The 21,443-nt window shown below is 40.8% G+C and overlaps 1 protein-coding gene across 1 annotated transcript in view; it reads left to right on the forward strand.

Annotated features, from left to right (window-relative positions):
- The window catches only part of lamc3 (laminin, gamma 3), a 98,639-nt gene that overhangs the window by 34,957 nt on the left and 42,239 nt on the right, over positions 1 to 21,443 (forward strand). The window contains exons 5-10 of the mRNA XM_078271815.1: positions 202 to 390; positions 1,370 to 1,487; positions 7,374 to 7,472; positions 10,394 to 10,530; positions 11,452 to 11,571; positions 20,341 to 20,539. Coding sequence (XP_078127941.1) covers positions 202 to 390; positions 1,370 to 1,487; positions 7,374 to 7,472; positions 10,394 to 10,530; positions 11,452 to 11,571; positions 20,341 to 20,539 — 862 coding nt within the window. The remainder of the gene's footprint in view (positions 1 to 201; positions 391 to 1,369; positions 1,488 to 7,373; positions 7,473 to 10,393; positions 10,531 to 11,451; positions 11,572 to 20,340; positions 20,540 to 21,443) is intronic.

Consider the following 21,443-nt stretch of genomic DNA (forward strand, 5'->3'; position numbering starts at 1 on the left):
CCAATCCCAGAACACATAATCTCTTACATATATACCCTCCCTCTGTCTCTCTTCTTTGTCTATTTCTGTCTTCTCTCTTTTTACCTCGTTGCCTCCTCTGCTCACTTCTTCCCCTGTGATTGCTCCTTCCTCGTTCTTCACGTCTCTCCTCACTTGACCTCTTGCTCTTTCTCTTTCTTGCTTTCTTTCCCTCGTCCGCAGAGTGTAACTGCAGTGGGAGGTCAGACGAGTGCGTGTTTGACATGGAGCAGTACCGAAGCACTGGCAGTGGGGGGCGCTGCGTGAGCTGCAGAGACAACACTGATGGGCCACATTGTGAGCGCTGCAGAGAGAACCACTACAGGGAATCTGCTGAAGAGCCCTGCCTACCCTGCAACTGCAACATTAATGGTAAACTGCCGATACAAAACCCTTAATTGTTTTGATAATAATTCAAAATCCCTAATTATAATCCATGCAAATATCATTACTCACTATTTTTGTTTTCTCTGGCATGAGAAAATGTAATTATGGTTAAATTGGAATGCTGTATTGGCACAATAAGGCACCAGATAAAGCTACAGACAAAGAGGACTCATAGGATTTATTGTTGCAAATGTTATAGCCAAATGTTTTTTTTAAATCACTAACAACAGCCACTACTCAGCTGCCAAATATTACCTAAGAGTAGAGTTTTTTTCTGGTTCATAATTTATACAATCTTGTTCTTCTCATGTCTTGCACATCTAATCAGACTATATCCTCGCCTCAGCTTCCCAAATGACCATTAAATAAATTCATGATTTTACTCAGCCCTGCTGGACTCACTGAACGTTATCAATGAAGAGACTCAGCGCTCATTAAACACAGTCTAATTTTAGGTGGGGTGGACATTAAATGTTGGGCACCTAATTACACCATCATCAGGGTAAAGAGAGAGAACCAGACAAATAAATGGACAATACATTAGCGATCTTTTCCTGTACATTTTGTAGATAGTGTTAGAGTTGTTGGAGTCCATTATATTGATCAAAGGTTATAGCAGACTCGCATCAGGCTTCCTTTTCTGTCATGTCCACAATACCCCAGCTGGTCTTTTTTATCCATTAACTAAAAGCTACAGTATGTCAGCTACAGTGTGTTTGCAAGGTTATATCATGCTCTTTCAAGCACATCTCTTGGGTTTTTGAACAGAATTCAATAACAGGTATTAAGTTGTCCCCATCATGACAAATTATTAATGATACATTGATCCATTTCATGTAATTAACCAATATCCTTTTATGGATTTGGAAGTTTTTCTCCCCCCATTTCCTTGAAAATACTCTCTACCTTTTTTATTCTCTTTTCATTGTTTTCCTTCTGCTGATCCATTTGCTGTCCTTCCCAGGTTCAGTGAGTCTGCAGTGTGATGTAGAGGGAAGGTGTGCGTGCCGAGTTGGCGTGACAGGGGAGAAGTGTGACACATGTCGGGCTGGCTTTCACTCGCTTGGCCCTGGTGGCTGCAGGTGAGCATAATGCATGCACACAAGAGAGACACAAAAACAAAGGAAATATTAGAACTAACTAAGATAACTAAACAAATGGTAAGAAACATGCCTGTAAAAGAGAGTAGGGGTTAAAAGTGATAAACAGGTACCACAGACTTTTTCATAAATCTTCCCTGTTTTGCAGTTATACCATCTAACTTTCCTATGCCTGAATTTATCAAACTACAAAGCAGTTGTAAACAAGAGGATTCTTACTTCTCTATGAGACACCACTGTGAATTAGTGACCTTCTTATCAGTGAGTACCAGGATGTGCCGTACAATACAAAACTGCTAACAACCATAACAGAAAGCAAGTTAACCCAGCGCGCTGTGACATTCCACATGGAAGCATGTTCAATTTCAAACATTCAGTTTTATCAAGATTTCAACAAATATTTCAATCATTCCAACGTGTCACTGCCTTCTGCCTCTTTTGGTCTTTATACACATATCTTGAATTGAAATATAAATATTGCTTTACTGTAATAAATGTCCGTTTCATCCGTCTTATCTAAAAAGACAGTATGTTAATTTATTTATATAGCACGTTTAAAAACAACTGGGTTGACCAAAGTGCTTTACAAGGTAAAAACAACAACAATAAAACAACAATTGAATACAGATTACATCACAAAGAAAATAATAAACGAACAATGGTAATAATATCCTTCCTTAGCTGGAAGGAAATGCCAGAGAAAAGAGATGTGTTTTTAACAGTGATTTGAAGCGTCCGAGAGTAGGGGCTGCTTTAATATGAAATGGTAAACTATTCCACAAGTTAGGGGCGGCTACAGCAACGGCTCGTTCACCTCTGGTTATGAGCCTGGTTACTGGCACATCCAGGAGGAGCAGGTTTGCCGATCTCAACACTCTTGCTGGTGTATGAGCATGAAGGAGCTCGGTCAAGTAAGGCGGCGCCAATCCTTGGATAGATTTAAAAGTTAGTAGTACGATTTTAAATACGATCCTGTAGCGAACAGGTAGCCAGTGGAGGGAGCACAACACCGGTGTAATATGGTCTCTCTTATTTTTTCCTGTCAGGAGGCGGGCAGCAGCATTTCGGACTAGCTGCAGGCGTTGAATAGATGACTGGTCTAGACCCATATACAAAGAATTACAATAGTCAAGTCGCGAGGTTATGAAGGCATTGACCAGCCTCTCTAAGTCATTAGGACGTAGATAGGCCTTTACCTTGGCTATATTTCTCAACTGAAAGAAGCTAGACCTGACAACGGAGGAAATCTGCTTCTCAAATTTGAAAGCGTTGTCGAAATAGACACCCAGACTCTTCACAGTGGAGCAAATATTAGGAGCTAATGGGCCTAGGGAGCCGACATCAACCAGATCGTGATGTCCAAACACTATAACCTCGGTTTTGTCTCTGTTGAGGTTTAGGAAGTTTAGGTTCATCCATCTTTTAATGTCATTTAGACAATCAGGCAGTGGCTGCAATGAGCCAGTCGTTTTTTAGATTAAAAGGCATATCAATTTGCACAGTAGGACGGTGTTGATGTTTATCGCAATCTGATCCATCCTTACCTAAAGTGTTTGTCTGCATATCATTTCATTCTTGGATCACACAAAACAATCTGATCTAAATGAAAGTTAGGAACTACCTGGTGAACATTCTTGAACACTTAGCAGCTTAAGACACAGATGTTTCCCTCGATAGTTGGAGACCAAAACTAAAGCTCAATGAAAAGTGAATATTGGACTTGCAGTCATCAGGTTACCTGACACACAACTCCAAATCAATGCTAATGTTGCATGTAGGGTTGCGTGGGTACTGATTGGGTATCGAATGTAGGGTTGGCTAGCAGGAAACGGGTACCCAAACCATAGAACCCATTTCAATCCCATTTCAATCCTAATTTTAGCTGCAGACTGTTGCACGTCCCGGTGAAAAACAGCCACACAGTGTTTAAGACACCGACTAGCTAACGGTAGGCTACCATTACCTGCTGCCAAGTGTAATGTTAACCAGCGTCACATGCAGGGATGCTTCTGTTGCCTCTAATGTCCGTTTCGGAGCACCAGAGAACAGCGCAAGCATTTAAGTGGCCCCAAAATCATTCGGTCCGGTAGATACAAGTCGTACTGTTTAGGAACCAAAGCCATATTGGCACCTGGTTTCGGTTACCAACGCCAGTTGCGTGTCTGGTTGATGTGTAAGTAAGCAACTGTTTTCTAACAAGCTTGCCATATCAGCTGTTTACAGCTTCCCCCAAGTGGCCAAAAAAGTCAGCTATTGCAGGGTTAAGAAAAAATGAATAAATAATTGGAGGACAAGTCAAGGGTGCATTATAGTTATTGTAATATCAGGTAATTCATATGCTCTTGTATTATTAGAATTATTTCATGTAAACATTGATATATTTTAAATATTTTTTTTGTCACTAAGTGATGTCCCTTTAACATAATAGAGGTCTAGCAGGTATCCTAGCTTAAGGGAAGTTGAAGAAGTAGTTGAACCCTAGGTCCTTATTGATGTGAGTTGAGACAGAGAGGAGCAAAACTGTGTGACTAAACACTTAAACTTGTTTTTCACTTGAAACCAAGACATTATATATTGTATTGTGACACATGTATTTTCCATGTTGTACTACATAAAGTTGGGTCTTCTACTTCTGTTCATCTTGTGTTAGACCAACACGTTGAATAAAGAGCCTAAAGTGAAATCGACCTTGTGGCCTGACTGATTTAACTTTTCTTGATCTGATTCAAAATCAAGAATCTCCCTTTCAACAAAGCAATGTTTTCCATTCCCGAAACAACGTTCAAAAACATGCCAACTGAAAACATAATGGCACATATCCAGTGTCATGGTGAGCCAAGCTCAGAAATTACCAAATTCCCTGCACTTGGACAGTATTCTGGTTGTTCAGCCAGCCGTCCTGACCAGGAGAAAAAAAGACCTGGTGTTTGAAGAACCAAGCCAGAGACCATGCGGTCTCCTCCATCTGTTACCATGGTGACCAGATCCTGCTTCAGAAACTTCAGATAACAGCTTTAGCCGCAGCCAACCCCAAGGACAAACATAGCCTCAAAAATGTCCCTGCTTTCCTCCAAAGACAGTCTAATGCGTAATGCTTTAGTTAGGAAAGGTTAGTGTTTAGTTTTGCATTACATTTATCCCATTATAATATCGTTGTATTGACCCAAACATCCATAATCTCTATTTACTGTCACCAACTACGTGTTAGTCACAGTAGCTAATTCCAGTCTTTTGCTTTAGTTATGAAATTGAAATATTGAGCTTGTAGTCAAAAAATGCTTTTATTTAGTTAAAGAGAGATTGTTTGGTGTTTTCTTGCAGAGACAAACTAATCATTGACTTATAGTTGTAAGACTGATAGCTGATTACAATTGTTGATTATTGATTGAGGTGGCGCCCTGAATAACAACAAAATGAACATGTCTATTGAAGTATTGATTTTCTATATTTGTACTTAGCTCTGATTTTGATTGTATCAGTATGCTACAAGAATGAGCTCAGCGGGTTTAATTGATTTTAAGATAGCAGAAGAAGCAGAGTTGCTTTCATCCCAAAGACATGAGACTGCGTTACCTCTGTGGCTATGCACACACAGTCTGGGTGTTTTTTTGTTTTTTTTTCATCCTTTGTTGCAGCTTGAAGATGCACTGACCCGCTGCATATATTTTGATGATGAAATGCACATTTAAACTTTCTCTGACCTGAGAGCTCTCCTATCCTATGCATATAAGCTTGCATGTAAATGTATATGATGGTGCATATGTGTGTGTGCATACTTATGAGAAGTATGTTGTAGTATTTGTATTCATAAGAAGTCAATCCTAGCTCTCCCTGACCCCCTCTACCTGCCGAAGGAATGCTAAGTTGTGATGGCGTCGAACCGCATTTCAATGACTGTTTGGTGTTAACATTATTTCTCAACACGTAAATGTGGATGCCGTGACAACAGACAGTTGACTAACTTTAGAAATCAAATTTTAGATGTTGACAAAAAACTTTAATATACATTCTTGTGACTTTAAAGCTGCTACAATTAAATTCAATTTTTGTTTGAAAAATGAAGTGACTGTAACAACTCTGCAGTTACCCTTAGCTCTACTGTTTAGGTTCACACTGCCGTCTCGCATCTGTGTTCAGTAAAACGCTCTAAGAAAACTATTTTATGCTTCCTGTTCAGCACCAAACAGCAGACAGAAAAAAGTTAGCGACCAGCTGGTATATTAATCGGACATTCAGCAGCTAAAGAAGAAATTGGCTTAAGATAAAGAGCCAGATATTTTTCTCAGGAGCTGGTGGAGACTAGCCTGGTCCTACCACACTCGTACATTTCATTTGTACAGAGAGTCCGGCCACTCTCCATTAACAAGTGTTAACTTCCTTGAGGGCGGGTACTCTGTTGAAGTTTTAAATTATTGGATCTGCCATAACCAATCGCTAACGTTTGGTCGTGACGTCGGCTTAGCATCGCTAGCGTTCGCCTTAGCCAACTCCTTCACCACTAACGGAGCGAGCTGGAAAATCAAACTTTTCCCGAACCCCGTGGGGAGGAGGGCCACAACATCATTGCCACCAACAAAACTCAGCAAAGATTGTTCTTGCTCGGGCTTTAACTTCTGGATATTCGGCAGCATTGCCACAACGGACCGAATGACTTCGCTCGCATCTTTCTCCGCCGCCATTACGGAACTCACCGAACGTTACCGAACCTCAACATCATCATTCTCAGTCACTCTCTCTGTTCGCTGATTGAACCGGTAAAGATTTGACCGGAGAAAACCCAAGAATATACCACAAACCCAGATGTAGTACTGAAGGAAAATGAAAATTGAACGGAAGTATGTAGGAGAGTGGAGCCAGGATAGGTGGAGACCAAACTAGAGCTAAAATGGGAGTAAATGTTGGACTTGGACACAACTTCAAATGAATGCTAATGTTGCTCCATATCTGGTGGATGCGTAAGGGAACTGTTCGCTAACATGTTTTCCATATAATTAAGAAGTTATGTGAACCCAGTTTTGTGTCTTTAGCTCGTTTCCACTCCCCAAAAACATCAGTTAATGCAGGTTTAAAGTGAGGCTCGAGATAAAGAAGGCTTTATGGAAAACCATTACTGATTAACAACCTTAGTTGACCCTTAGTTTGGATTATTCTCACAGACAAATTATATTAATACACATAAATGCCAATATGCACACTCACACACACACACACACACACACACACACACGCACACACTGCTTTCTCTCATTAATGCAGCAAAATCAGGCTGTTGAGTTGAGGTGTGAATTACTCAGACCACTGGAGCAGAAACAAGTAGAGACGGCTCGCCTTGGGATAATTGAATTATTTGTAATAGCGCCTCATTAAAAAAAATTGATTCTGTGTTACAGTTTCAGAAAAAAATAATCAATCAATGAAGGTGATCAACACATTTTGACATTATCCAAGTGACTGCTGACACACACACACACCTCACTAGCTTTTATCGAGGTTGTCTACACAGCCTTTTGATTTTTTTGATCAAATAATATTGTTACAAATTTTGTTACAAGGACACTTGTGCTTTTTGAATAAGAGTAGTGATGACAAAAACACATTCGTAGGGTGGACTACTTATTACGGAGACCCAGGTTCAAGGCCCAAGACAAATATTCATGTTGCTCGTGGTGTCCTTGAGCAAGACACCCCACTGTTTCCAGGGTAGCTGACCATCTGTTTTGTGGAAGGGGGCAAGCAAATAGAGAATATCTTTTTGGAGATCAGTAAAGTTATCACATTGCATTGTCATTGTCTTTTGAAATTTGTGCTCCTTCTTCCTTAATAATGTATGTTAAGTGGTTTCATCTTCACCTATCTTGTTGTCTGTAGGCCATGTGAGTGTGACCCCAGCGGGACTGTGGACGAATGCTCTCCTCTGGATGGACGCTGTCACTGTAAGCCAAACGTGGAGGGACAGAGCTGTGACAGGTGTGTTATAAGCATGTTGCTTACGTCACACATGTGTGCACGTGACCTGTGGTTACCGAGGCAACTGTTCTGTTCAAAAGTTCTCACAATAGAACAACTGAAGCCCTTACTAACCATTCATCACTTTGTACGGAATATAGTACTTTTGATTATATCTGATCTTTAAAGTCTTGTTTTAAGGATAAAATATTTACATTATCACTCCTAGGTTTAAAAGTAATGAAAAAAAAACGCATAAGGGCTTACATCCAGCAGACAGGTCAGCACCCCCTGCAAGTGCAGCAGTATACTAAAGGTTTCTGTGTCTAAAAATTGGCCGAAGTTTCGGGGCATTTTGACTACTTTGACAGTGAACCTGACTGTTACAACATGTCACTAACTAAGTCTCTGCTTCCCCCTGTCTGTTTCCATCTTGTTCCTCTGGGATACAGGATCCAACCGATAAAGTCACTGTGAGATAAGCAATACACACACCCCTAGGTCTCAAACTATTGAATAATTCTGTGCTCCCTGTTTGTTGACTTTTCTGCTGATTTCACGGCTCGTTGAGCAGGCCCCTCTCCTGTGTAATGTGACTAGTGTAGTGGCTGGTGTTCCTGTCCCACCCATATGCCAGCTAGTGTCTGTAGGTCAGAGCTCAGGGTCCTCGCAGCTGAGCTCCATTTGGTCCCTTCTTCCATAAGACTGCGGTCTGCAGCGACCAGCACCCCCACTGCTGCACTGAGAACAACTTAAAGAGATTAGAAAAAAGAACACTACAGCAAGGATGTGTTTAATAGCTGCAATGAGGCACGTGCGCAACATGTGGATGTTAATAACTTTTTATGCATGAGGGCAGAGCTGCCAACTCTCACGCATTGGCCGTGAGACACACGCATTTGATTGGTTTCACACGCCACACCTCCGATTTCTCACGCAGAAGTGTCAACCCGGTCGCAAAATTACGAATCCCACTATGGGCACGCCAAGACCCGTGGACGCCTGGCCAATAGTAGTGTGTGAATGCTATTGAAGGGCGGGTCTTGGCGTGGCCATAGTAGGAAAAAAATATCTCAACCCGGTGAGTCAAATGCTTGAAAGATGAGTTTATCTATAGATCTACCTGTTGAGCCACTTGTGATCGACTAGTTATGCTTTCAGAGACAGTGAGGGGGTTCAAGAGCGCTCCCTGTCTGTGGAATTTTTGAAATGTCGCAAATGTGAGAACATTTCTTCACGAGCCATCCCAAGCGCATTTCCATCGGCTTCAGGTATGCTTTGAGTAGCCTATTACAGACCCGTCCGTCGCTTTGTGTCCACTCTCTCTGTAAAAATAGAGGTGAGCAGCGCGGCTGGTAAGTGTAGCAACTTCAGTTTATTCTAGTTGACTCGCTCTGCTGTGGGCAGTGACGCGTTGCATCCGTGCTCTACCTCCGATGAAGAGCAGCGTGCAGCCACTTCTCTATACTTTCTCAGAGACCCAAATGGGCCTCTGTGTCTGTCAGACGGACTGAATGAGATACTACCATGTCAGCAGAGCAATAACATGCACAGCAATAACATGCACAGCAGACTATATTACAACTCTCCAAATTTCGGAGAACACAGATGGGAGGAGTTATATTTTGAATTTGAACAAAGTTGTAAACATGAGCAGAAATCTGATGTAACACATCTGAGCTATTGAAGTCCAGGGGTTTATAAATGAATTAAAATGAATGAATGTATGATTCGCATGAATAAGTGCCACATGCACATTCAAAGAGATGTACTTCCCCAACAAAAGACGCAAAAGAGGAGGGAAGAGTAAATTGTTGACTCAGCAGAGATGACGTTAAATTAGAAAAAGTTGATCTACTAGACTAGAGAATAGTTGAAAGTAATACAGAATGCCTGAGGGCCTTATTTTTCTATATTTGCAATTGTTTACAGCATAAATTGATGTACAAAAGGGTAGAAATAGGTACATACAAATCCAGTGTTTAATGCTCAAAATTATATGTCTCCTCACAAAATCTGGAAACAAAACCTATGCCAAACATTACTGGGCCTTGGCACATAAAAGTTTGAGAAAGGCTGTGCTATAACGCATGCACAAAATGAGCCATGCTGTGTCTTTTGTCTTGCTCTTGGTATTTTTCAGTCTATTTTCTGCTGGACCTTACTGCCTAATCTAATGAGGTTTGGTCTTTGGCTACCAGTGCTGCACTGTCTCTTCATGTGGCACATTATGTTTGGCACATTGTATGGGTCACTTCTTATATCATAAGGTAATACAATGTGTAATCAAGTGATGACTGATTAACAGTAATGTAAATGCTCTAATACCTGTTGATACTACAACAATGCAAAGTTTGCAGTTTTGCACATATGTAAGACTCGATTTCTCCATTTCTTTGCACAAAACTCTCCAGAAAGTGCCATTTAATGGTTTATTTAAAAAAAAAAAAAAATCCCGGGAGACCCCCCTACGGAGAACCCCCCCACATAACAAATCACAGTTTAAACCCTGACAGTAATGATGCTGAATGAGCCAAAGAAATTTGCTTTGTACGCAGCAAAATTTGGGTTCGCCCCACCAAATGTCACTCCAAGGTTTTGGGAAAAGTTGGCAGCTGTGAGGGTTCAGTTCAGTTTATTTTATGAAAAGGGACAGTGCAAATTAATAAAACACATGATTTCCCATGGGTTAAAAAAGCCAGAATTAGCCAAAAGGCTATTTTTCATCTGTAGTCCCCTGCCCTCGATGTTAAAAAAGGCTTTTTAAAATACAAAGAAACAAAAAGACAACAAGCAAAACAAAACATAGCACAAAACATCACAGAAACAGACAACAAAACAAAGCACAACACAGAACTTATCACAAGACAACGCAAAAGCAGAAAGATATACGACAAAGCAAAGCAACTTGTGTGTGTGTGTGTGTGTGTGTGTATCTACAGATGCAAGCCAGGCTTTTTCAACCTACAACAAGTGAACCCAGCAGGCTGCCAAGCGTGTTTTTGCTTTGGCCACTCGCTGGCCTGCTCTTCGTCCAATCACTATGAGGCTATCAACATCTCTTCTGACTTCATTGAAGGTATTGTCTAAGACACACTAGCCATTAATCAGGTTCCCTTGTTTTTGTGGGATCGTTATCACCCAGCTAAAATGAACAAGACCAGCAATGTTTACTTAGTTTTCTCTGAATTCTCACTTTTTATTTTTCCCTAACTGTGTATTTTATTGTGCCATTATTTATCGGTGAGTGTGTACTGTACTGTCTTGTGCATGTTGCTATGGTTTCTCTATTTTTAATTCTTTCTAATATCAAATTTGTTGGATGGGTTTTGTTTGATTTTTAGAGAGTCTTTTTAAGTGTGGCCAGGGATAACGGATAAAAATGTGCTCAAGCTCAACACACTGACAAAACACAAACTGAAAAATTAAAAAAAAAATCATCTTCACCAATTTGACAACACATGAAGAGAATTTAAAACCCTGCAAGGAAATAAAACATTGGCAAACTGCCAATCACATACTGTATGCAGCAAGGAACGAAACAAGCTGCAAAACGCAGAAAAAAAACAAAGAAAATACAACAAAAAACGGAAATGGCCTGAAGTTGACTACCTGCCAATGGTGTTGGAAAATGAGCTGCGATTTAAGTTTAAGTTTTAACATTCTGATTGCATGATTCAGATATTATTGCAGATAATATGCTAAAACTTATTAAAATATGTGCTTGTTTTCTCTTTTTGGTTGCGTTTATTGTATTTGTAACACATTTCTGTATTAGTATTATTAGATGCAGTCCTCAGGGCCACTGTGTACAGTTTGTTTTTTCTCTGTTGATCACAGATAAAATAAAACTAGTAGAAAAATAATCTGAACACATCTCGTGTATCAACTCAAACGTTTAAACTCTTTGTGAACACTAGCATGCACCGTATATATCTAGAATGTCTGTGATGCAGATAATAGCCATTATTCATGTTTTGAAATGTTTTTTTATCTTCAGATCAGGATGGCTGGTTGGGAGAGTTCTCTGCAGGCCAGGAGTACCCCCTGCTGTGGAAGGAAGGTGAAGTCTACCTGCTGCCTCTTACCGAGGAAGACATCGGATTCTACAAAGCCCCCGGTGAGTCAGAACGGAAAATAATAGAGATTTGACTTCATCCATGAGGACAGATCGTTACCTTAGGCTGGGTCAAATGGGTGGGTTGCAGTCCCCAGGAAGCTGTTCTAGTATTGTTGACATTTATGTTATTAGATCATCAAACCTCCAGTTGTTTGTCAGGAATGACTTGGACCCAAATGCAGTTTAGATGATTTATTAAACAAAAATGAAGTACATACCAAAAGTGTCCAGAAAGCAACAGGCAAAAACTAATTCCAGAACAAACAGAACAGGATCTCAAAAAACCAGAACTCAGAGACAAAAGGTAGACTCCAGACACGAACACTCACAGAACACACAGCAACAGACTACACGGCAAGCAGAATGAACAGCAACGTAATGCTCCCACACAAGACAAAGACAACACAGATGCTAAATACACAGGTTAACAAGGACTAACAAGAAACAGGTGACACAACAGGTGAAACAAATCAGGGCAGAACAATAAAACAGGCGGGAAAACAAAAGACAGGAAGTAAGCTTGATAGGACAAGGGAGACAAGACAGACTTCAAAATAAAACAGGAAACAGAACATCACAATCATGACATTGTTGCTCTTCTAGCAAATATGTAAATGGTATTAGTAGTGCATCTTTAATACCCATAGCTTGTTTCTGTTGTTCCTTAGTGAGATTAATCAGGTTCTATGGCAACGTGTCATGCGGCAGTTATTCTGACACCGTTTCCTCCAATCCATTATCAGAGCCATTAGAAGATAAGGGATTAAGATGGCCCAGCTACAGGATTTAGGGCCCATTTCTATCAGCCGCCCCAGCAGCAGAGGCCTGATGGAATTGGATGTCTTGGCCATGCTGGAGAAGCAACAAAGTGAAAATTGGCTTGGGTTCTTCTTGTCTTCACTAAGTCGGTTCTAGGCATCAACTCACAGCCCCTCCAGCCACCATGCAGCCCACAGCCAGAGGCAAAACGGGAGCAATCCCATTAACTCCGCATCCTGGAGGTTTAATGCCCAAAACGCGCGATCACAGAGAACGACTCCATTTGGAGGCATCTTTTTTTAGAAAGATGAATTGCTTACAGCAGGATGTGACAAAGCCTGGTGGTCAGGCATAATATATAAAATGTCATTATGAATGCGTTCCTAAGTCATGGATGTGCAAGTTTGTCTGTCTCGTGTGTGTGTGTGTGTGTGTGTGTGTGTGTGTGTGTGTGTGTGTGTGTGTGTGTACGCGTGACGTGCAGAAGTCCACAGTGAATGCTTGCATGCTTTGCTATACATACTGTATGTGTAATTAGAAATTAATATAGTTAACAGTGTCTTTTAAAGTTGCTTTCTTCTTCGCACGGTCTATAGTGACGTCTCCGCAGGCCACATCTCACAGATTAGTGGCCAACTGGCCGAGAGCAGCTTTGTGGCAGCCTGCTTATCTACTTTGTGCAGTGCTTGTTTATGTTGTTTCTCCACATAATAAATGCACAAATCTATTGCCTTGCCATCCCTATTAATGATCTCATTTTCGCTCGCCTTTTTTCATCGTGGTGCATGTGTACAGTTACTTTAAAGATTAGACCAGAGTGGCAGCGGCTTTGGAAGCAGCTCTAAAATAATTCTCTCTCTTTTTCAATGTCTCTGCTCTTTTTTACTTTTAATATGTATTTGTGCTGAAATCCCTCCACTGTGTCCTTCACCAAGGTACGAGATAATTCTGAGTGACAACTCCCCGTCGAACATACAAAATGCAATTTCTGTGATTCTTAAGAATGTATTTGTCACCGTAGTTTGGGCTTCGGGCTTCAGCTGTCACACAAGGGACAGGATTCAATCATAGGCTTTATTTTATTTATTTTTTGGTAAAAAGAACGATTGTTTGGGATCTGCGTAGCTTACCCAGCTCCTGAAATATCAGCCGACGCTACAGAGGACAAGACATCACAAATATTCTCTCAATAGTGCCTGTAAGGAGTCGTTGGACCAGAGAGGGAGAGTTTGAGAGAGCGTGAAAAAGAGAGAGAGAGAGAGAGAGAGAGAGAGAGAGAGAGAGAGAGAGAGAGAGAAAAAGAATTTCACTTGAGTTTCCTGAATTTCCCAAGACAATCAGGCCAACATGGCACTTTTAGTCAGGACATCAGAATTACTCCTTTTTTCCCACTGCATAAATTGACCTTTCATTACCATTACGTCAAGTGCCCAAATCATAAATGTACGTATGTAGGTAGACGTGTGGATGTGTATGCATGTGGGCAGTTGCACACAGGCTTTTCTCTAAAGCATGTGCAATGCCACTTGTCCTCCTCCTGATTCTGGACATCTGCTTGACAGTTGACACAGGCGGAGTTCATGTCCCCCTGGTGACTTAACAGACTGAACACTTGAGCGCAGCTGCCAGGAGCTATCATACACAAACATGAAGTACCTCCCAAAACAGTTGCTTTGACCTGCCTCCAACAACTGTGGTCACCACTTGATTCTGCTGGACAGTAACCGTGGCTCTCTTGGCCGAGCAGCGTTTCATGCTGAATGGGACATCATCTAACGTAAGCCCTTACAGCCATCTGTTGAGAAGCTTGCATTGTCCCTGCTGCTAAGCCTAAAGCAGCAGGGAGACAAGAAAAGGAAAAGAATGAAGGGGGAAAAAACCCACTGAATTTAATATAAATATAACCCTCTAGTAGAAGGCAAGAGTGTTCTGTTGTGGAGTAGAAGAGAGAGTAAGAAGAGCAAAGATTCTTGAGAGCAGCTCCAGGCTACCTGTCGCTCTGATTCAAGAAACAATTGCAGCTAAGAGTCTCACACAACCTGAGCGCTACCTGCACCCAGGTCTGCAAATAACCCAGTCTGGAGAGGAGATATAGCAAAAGGGAGATGAGAAAATTGAGAGGAGAGATAGAAAGAGGAAGTAGAACAAGAGAACAAAAACAGAGAATAAAGGGGTAGAGAAGCAGAGGGAAAGTCAACCAACTGAGAAGGTGAAGGAGTGCTTGAGTGAGGCTGGAGTGGAAGAGTAAAGAGTTGAGTACGCTTGAAACAAACCCCAGTTGATACCCATTCCAAATGGCCACACTCAAAGGCCCGGTGAAAAGCCTGCCATCATTGCCTCCTCCTGGCTGCATCCCACTGCCTCCCCAATCTCTGTCCAAGAGCTCTGTGTCTCTGTGTATTCTGTTGTCTTGACACAAGGAATCTTTCGGGAAGTCTGCTCATTCTCATTTATGATATTGCAGTTTGTTGCACGCACAAAATAAACGGAAGTAGTAAAAAGAGAGCTTGAGAGAAACTCAGACCCTGCCTACTTTCTTCCAAACACTTGACCAATCAATGCGTGGGTGGATAGATGTTTTAGAAAGTTAAAAAAATTGTCAAACACAGTCTCGTCCATTTTCAACGTTGAGATGTGGGATGAGGGGATTTCAGACACTGTCAGACAATCTGTTGAACACTCTGTTTGAGCATACTGAGCCCTTAGGGCTGTTCAGCCCGACAACAGCACTTTATCAAAAACGTATGACATTCCTTTTCATTTCCAGCATTGGCACAATGGTGCAGATGCCAAAATGTGTTTGAATTTGTTGATTTGTTTCTTAAAATACTAAATTTTATTTCTATTATATTATATTTATATCTAAGATAAATCATCACTTTTGGTTGCATACGGTTATTCAATTTGAATGCGTACCAGTCTGCATATGCATACAGTATGTGGTGTATTTTGCTTTAAAAGTCCCCTTGAATATGAATGCAAGTTTTTCCTTTCATGTAATTTGATTTCGGGTCACGTATATTGCGCCTGCAGGCAGTGCAGTCAGACTCTGTGTCCTGACAGAAGTTAAAAGTTTGTCCTCAGACTGTCTGCATGGTGGTCGATGTTAGAGCCGCGGTGGGAATTGTATTTGTGCAAGGCAGCTGTGATTTAATTGAAATAGAGTTGATTTAATTTGGTTGGAGCAAAGTCTAAACCTCCTGATTGATCGTGAGCTGCTGCGCCATTCCCCAAAAGTTATAGGGGAATCTATCACTTGTTGTGATGGCGGCTTTATGTGTTTCTGGCCGAGTGTCAACGGCAGCACAGTCAGTGGACTTCAGATCATTCTGACAGACTCATAGAGACAAAATGGAAATAGAGTGGCACAGGTTGCAGCTTTGGTTTTTCCATTCTGTTTTTTTGAAATTGTTGATTGAAATACATGCATCATTTACTGCAACCTGACCCAGAGCTGCAGCGCTTATTTTTTATTAGTATTAGCAACATTTATTATGTTGATTTTTTTTTCTATTATATAATATCTACTTTATGTATATTACAGTTTGTATATCAGTTCCTAGAGCTCAAGTTGACATCTTAAAATAGCTTGTTTTGTCTGACCAACAGTCCAAAACCCAAAGATATTCAGAAAAAGGAATACTTTGACATTTTGGGTAATACACAAACCACGCAGTTGCTAGTAACCAAGGAGGACACGGAGGATTAAAAAAACATGATGGACTCTTCTGAAGAGGTCGTTATCTTCACTCGAGTTTCTGCACGGGAAAGTCACCGGGCAATACAATCTTCTGAACACAGTCATACTGAGAAATACAGAGAGAGTTGTGTGGAGCTGATAGTCTCAATTAGCTTTGTAGCAACTCATTTGGCAACGGCTTGAATGTAACGGACGTTCATTAATATCAAAAAGTTACGCACTAAAGCTTTAAAATGAGGAGATCGATTCCAATCCTGAGAGTGGTATCGATCTCCTCATCAAACCCACGACAAGAAGCAAAAGAAAACGTATTTCGTGAAATATTTCTTCAATCAATAATTTGATGAAGAATTGTCAAATTTGATTGGCTAATTAAGTTATCACCTAGTACTACACTGAATGTTACAAAGAAAATATGAATCTCAGTATTGAGTGAGAAGAGAAACCTCCTCTTACATGTGCAGCCAGCACACTGTGGTATTTAGAGACTGCTAAACTTTTTAATTCTCTCCAATTTATTATGTGAGATAAAATAATGAATACAAATTCATGGCAATACACAGACAGCAGATCACACTTACACATGAATACTCCTTTCATTGTTTTTTATAGAGATTCATTACTTTGGAGAGGGGCCCGGCAATGGGGCCATTCCTGGATGGTCTATTACGGTTATGAGTAATTATGCTGTGGTACCTCTGTCCTCACAGACAAGAAAGAACTACCAGGAACCACACTGACGCGAATCAGACCCCAGCAGAATAATGACCAGCAAGTTACAACTGAAACCACTCACAACCATAAGGGAGCACTTAAGGAGAGAATTTTAGCTTAGTCACACGACAGTATTACTGGGCTCATTACCCACCGTTATGCAAGGAATGTGCAGCACATATTTCCAATTAATCACTTTAAAAGTAATATCTGTTGACTTTTATTTTCTGTGAATATGAGTTTCTTATATTACTCATTATTATAGTGTGCCACTCCCCAAATATCAGACTGATCTCATGAAGTGGCGTATGTATGACACGCCAATTCGTATGCCATTATTGGCGTGTTATCAAGACGCATACTCGCTTTTTAGGGTGTTTATCAACGCCGTTTGGCCTCAATAGACTTACATTACCTTGCGATTGCGTGTTAATTTACCCCGTAGCGAGTAGTAAAGGGCGAAAATCCACGTAGGGAAGTTGGTCGGGGTGGTGGATGGGTCAAACACAGGACTTTCACCCAGGAAACCGGGGATCATATCCTGCGTGTCACGTTTCCTAAACTCAACCGTCGCTTTCTTCTTTTCCTAAACCCAACCCGTCCGCTGTATACGGCACTCAAAATGCGTGCAGATAACATGTGTCATGAAGTCATGGTGTCATGTTGCAAATATAGGTAATTGCCACTCCTCTGTTCCCCCAAAATAGTGTCTCTGCTGAGACTCTCACTTAATATGGCAATGCAACAATCATCTGCTGGCCGATTCTATTCTGTTGAGTGCACTGAGTGTGGTGTGTCTGAGTGACTGACTGGAGAGACCAAAGTTTTGTAAAATGGCAAATATACAGCACCTCATAAAGGTGGGTTTCAGAAGTTATATCCAAGTTTCATAAAAATGTCCACAGGTATTTTGCACAAAGGTACTGATTGGAGCTCAGAAAACTGACAAAAGGCAATTAAATGTTATCAGACAAGTGAAAAATACAACATTCAGTTAGTTAAACAATAAAAATGAAGAAGAAAAATAAAGCTTTACATATATTTCTTTATCCACTTTGTCTATTTTCAGCATATACAACTTTTTTTACACTTCTATTATCTATGTATCTGTCACTTTTCCATTTTATTTTCAGCTGTTTAGTTTTTCTTTTTTTAAGTGCACACTTTATTCATAGTTATCAGTTGCCTATTTTCCCCACGCAACATTTACTGTGCTCCTCTCCGCATTTCTTGAACATACTGAGCGCCAACCTTTTTAGCTACCTAGCTGCAGCTAATTTTCATTCTAAAACTACCCCAGCCAGTGCAGCTAATGTTGATCATCCTCCTTAATCATTTTGTGCCAATGGATAAATGTTCATGTAATCCATATGCTGTGCACTGCTGAAGGGACACAGTACAAACTCTAACAATAATGTTAGCAAAAGCATTTTAAGAGCTAATTTAAAATAGTGCCTATGAAAACAGACAGCTTGTTACAGTAAATAGCAAAATATATATTTTTGGGGAATTTGAGCAAACAATTTAAACATCACAAGGGGTTTATTCTATACTTGAGTCATTTATGTGTTTTGTTCTAAATTCAAACTGGCATGAGTGGTGGCTTGTTGGACTCAGAAGTGAGTATTGATCGGTTATTTCATTAGACCCCTCTCCCATATTATTTGTTTTTCCACTGGTTAAGATGTTTAAATGTGAGAGGGCTCATCGAAGGTATTCCTGTCTCATTGGTGATGGATTTAATCTTAGCCTCTTTTTTTCCCCGACTGGCTGATTTTTTTCTTATTCCTTGTCATCAATATGTATTTATTCTGAAACTACACTGAGATGTGTGGAAACCACTTTAACTTGAGCAAGTGTTTTGTCTTCACTGGTGATGATTAGTGGTTGTTAAGCCGCTTCCCCTGCTCGTGATTGGCTGTAATTATCTATTTCTATTGATTCTGAAGTCACATTGACATGAACGATGCCTTATTGGACTAACAACAGAAAGTGCTATTGATTGGTCGTGTAATTGAAGCCGTTCCCCTTCCATCACTGCCTGTTTTTCATTTCCTACAAATAACTGATCCCACAGTGTTGAACGATAAATATAAATAACAGTGTGTTGCGCTTCCTTCATTCACGTTTCCTCTCATTAAAATTGAATTGTTTAAAAGTTAATAGCGAGGATGGAGGAATGTGTTGTTTCAAGTGAGAATATGAAGAAGAAACAAAACCTGCAAAAACTTTTTTGAGTTTGGTTTCTAATTTGTGAAAGCTTGCAGTCTATATAAAAAAAAAGACACAACAATGTGTCCCTTGAACACAGAAAATAACAATTCAAATGTAACTACTTACACTGGAACGGAACACAAGTAAGTGTGGCTGCAGCTAGAAAAGTAGCTGGAAAGACACAGCAAGAATAATAATATAACAATATAATTTAAACCAAATGAAGTGATTGGTAAAGCAAATAGCATTATTTATTGGACCATGAAATACATGAGATGATGAAAGACGAAAACACAGTTTAGACTTAATTGAAATAATAATTACATTGCTTTTTCTTGAAAAAAAGTAATAACTAAGTAACTAAACTACTAAATACTTTAACACATCACTGAGTAATACATTACAGACAGCAGCCAAAAACATAATTGTCGCGTGTCAAAATGTACTGTAGTGCCATAACAAATTGTTGCAGGTCACTGACTAATCTGACCATAGATGTCACAGTGAGAGTGCGCTGTAGATGTACAGAAGGGCCCTGAGATGATAAGAGAGGTCTGTTGGTTGAGTAGATATTAGACGATCAGACAGTTGAAATGCTCCGAATGACGCCAGAGGCCCCTCGCAAGCAAAATCACCCACTCAAGTCCTTAGCCCTCCCAACCCCCAGAGGGGCTCAGGATGTACTTCACACACGATTACGCTCAAAAACAAGGTGGCAACCAAGCGTGCAACCTGTCAGTTTTGCACACTCACTCACCCAGAGCTGGTAGAGAATGGCAGCATAGTGGGGTTTTTTTTTCTGAAAACAAATTGTAATGATTTTTAAGAGTAAAACTGGTGCTAGGTGTTCTACAAGGGTATGTGTTGTTTACATTTTTCATATTTTTATATTAAGGGTCATGCCAAAACTGCCTATTTTTATATGTCAAAAGTACCACTTTTTCCTTTAGCTCGTTTTAGAGGTTGGAGTATGTCTTCTGGTGGCTAAGATCTTTGAAGTCCTGTTAATGTGCTGTAATGAGCCAGAGATGAGAGGGTGGGTAATTACACACAGCCTCCTGCAGCGCTCCATGTGGGCTCAACAAGCCTCTACCCCTCTGCCTTGCCTTACACACACACACACACACACACACACACACACACACACACACACACACACACACACACACACACACACACACACACACACAGCAGGAAACAGGCAGAATATTTCTAAATATACATGAAAATAAATACTAATTCAGCTTCCACCACAACACACTTGCACAAACAGAAATTCATCCCTGTGTTTACAACATTGATGGCAGAGAGTTGGCTGAGACATTAATAATAAAGCTGACTCCCCTCACCTCTCTAACATCCAACCTCTGCCCACCCACTAGAGAAATTCCTGGGTCATCAAGTCTACAGCTACGGCCAGCTCCTCTCCATCACCTTCACCTCTGAGACCGCCGAGCTGCTTCCTGACCACGTCACCTTACTACTCCAAGGCTCTGGACTCACCCTCTCTGCTGACCTTTCACCCCAACCAGCGCTTGACCATGACCCCGGCCTCACATCGCGGCGCTCCTTCATCGTCAGGTACAAGGATGCAGGCTATCAGTTTGTTTGTTTAGTCTGTGCACATGCTTCTTTCTTTTATTTTTATTTTTTTTTACTGTTGAACCTGAGTCTCTCTGGAAAATACCAAAGCGTTGGCTTGAATGTGTGCATTAGAATGGACGTCAGGATGTTTGTTTTTCTCTGCATCTATGCATCTTCCTGTTGCCTGATTTGTTCCTTGTTGCAATATATATAGAGTCCGCAGAGTACAGATTTTCCAGGACACACATGTACTGACTACAGCTCACCTACAGTATGTTGACTATGCTGTCATGAGTGGGTATAAATGTAGTAATGAGCTAGCTCCCCCATGCGCTGGCTGTCATGTTCGCTGGCAGGTACAGAGGAGCCGCATTAGTTTTCCTTTTTTATATTTTATACATTTAGCAAATGGTCTCACCTAGAGTGACTTGAAATGTGTGCAGCAGTGGAATGACTCGGGGGAAGCAAAAGTCAAATTTACATTTAACTGACACATTTTCGTGACCCTAAAATAAGTATGGAATAGAGGTGAACAAGGGACAGCAAAATTAAACAAGACTAAGGGCCCTATTTTAAGTATCAAACGCCAAACACAAGTAGCTTTGTGGGCGGATCTCGGGCGCTGTTGCTATTATACCGGCGGGATAAATGACTCTTGCGCCCGACGCAAATCTAAAATAGGTTGGTCTGAAGTAGCTACATTACTCATAGGTGTGGTTTGGGCGTAACGTGCAATAAACCAATCAGAGCGTTATCTCACATTCCCTTTAAAAGCAGGCGCGCTTGTTCCATGGCAGATTGCTATTATAATGGCGGATTTGCTTATTTTCTTAATACATCCATGGACGCACGCCAGGAGCGGTTCACAGCCGAGGAGACCGACGTTTGCTATTGATTTTTC

Source organism: Sander vitreus, chromosome 16 (genome assembly GCF_031162955.1).
Source record: "Sander vitreus isolate 19-12246 chromosome 16, sanVit1, whole genome shotgun sequence".
Classification (NCBI taxonomy): Eukaryota; Metazoa; Chordata; class Actinopteri; order Perciformes; family Percidae; genus Sander; species Sander vitreus.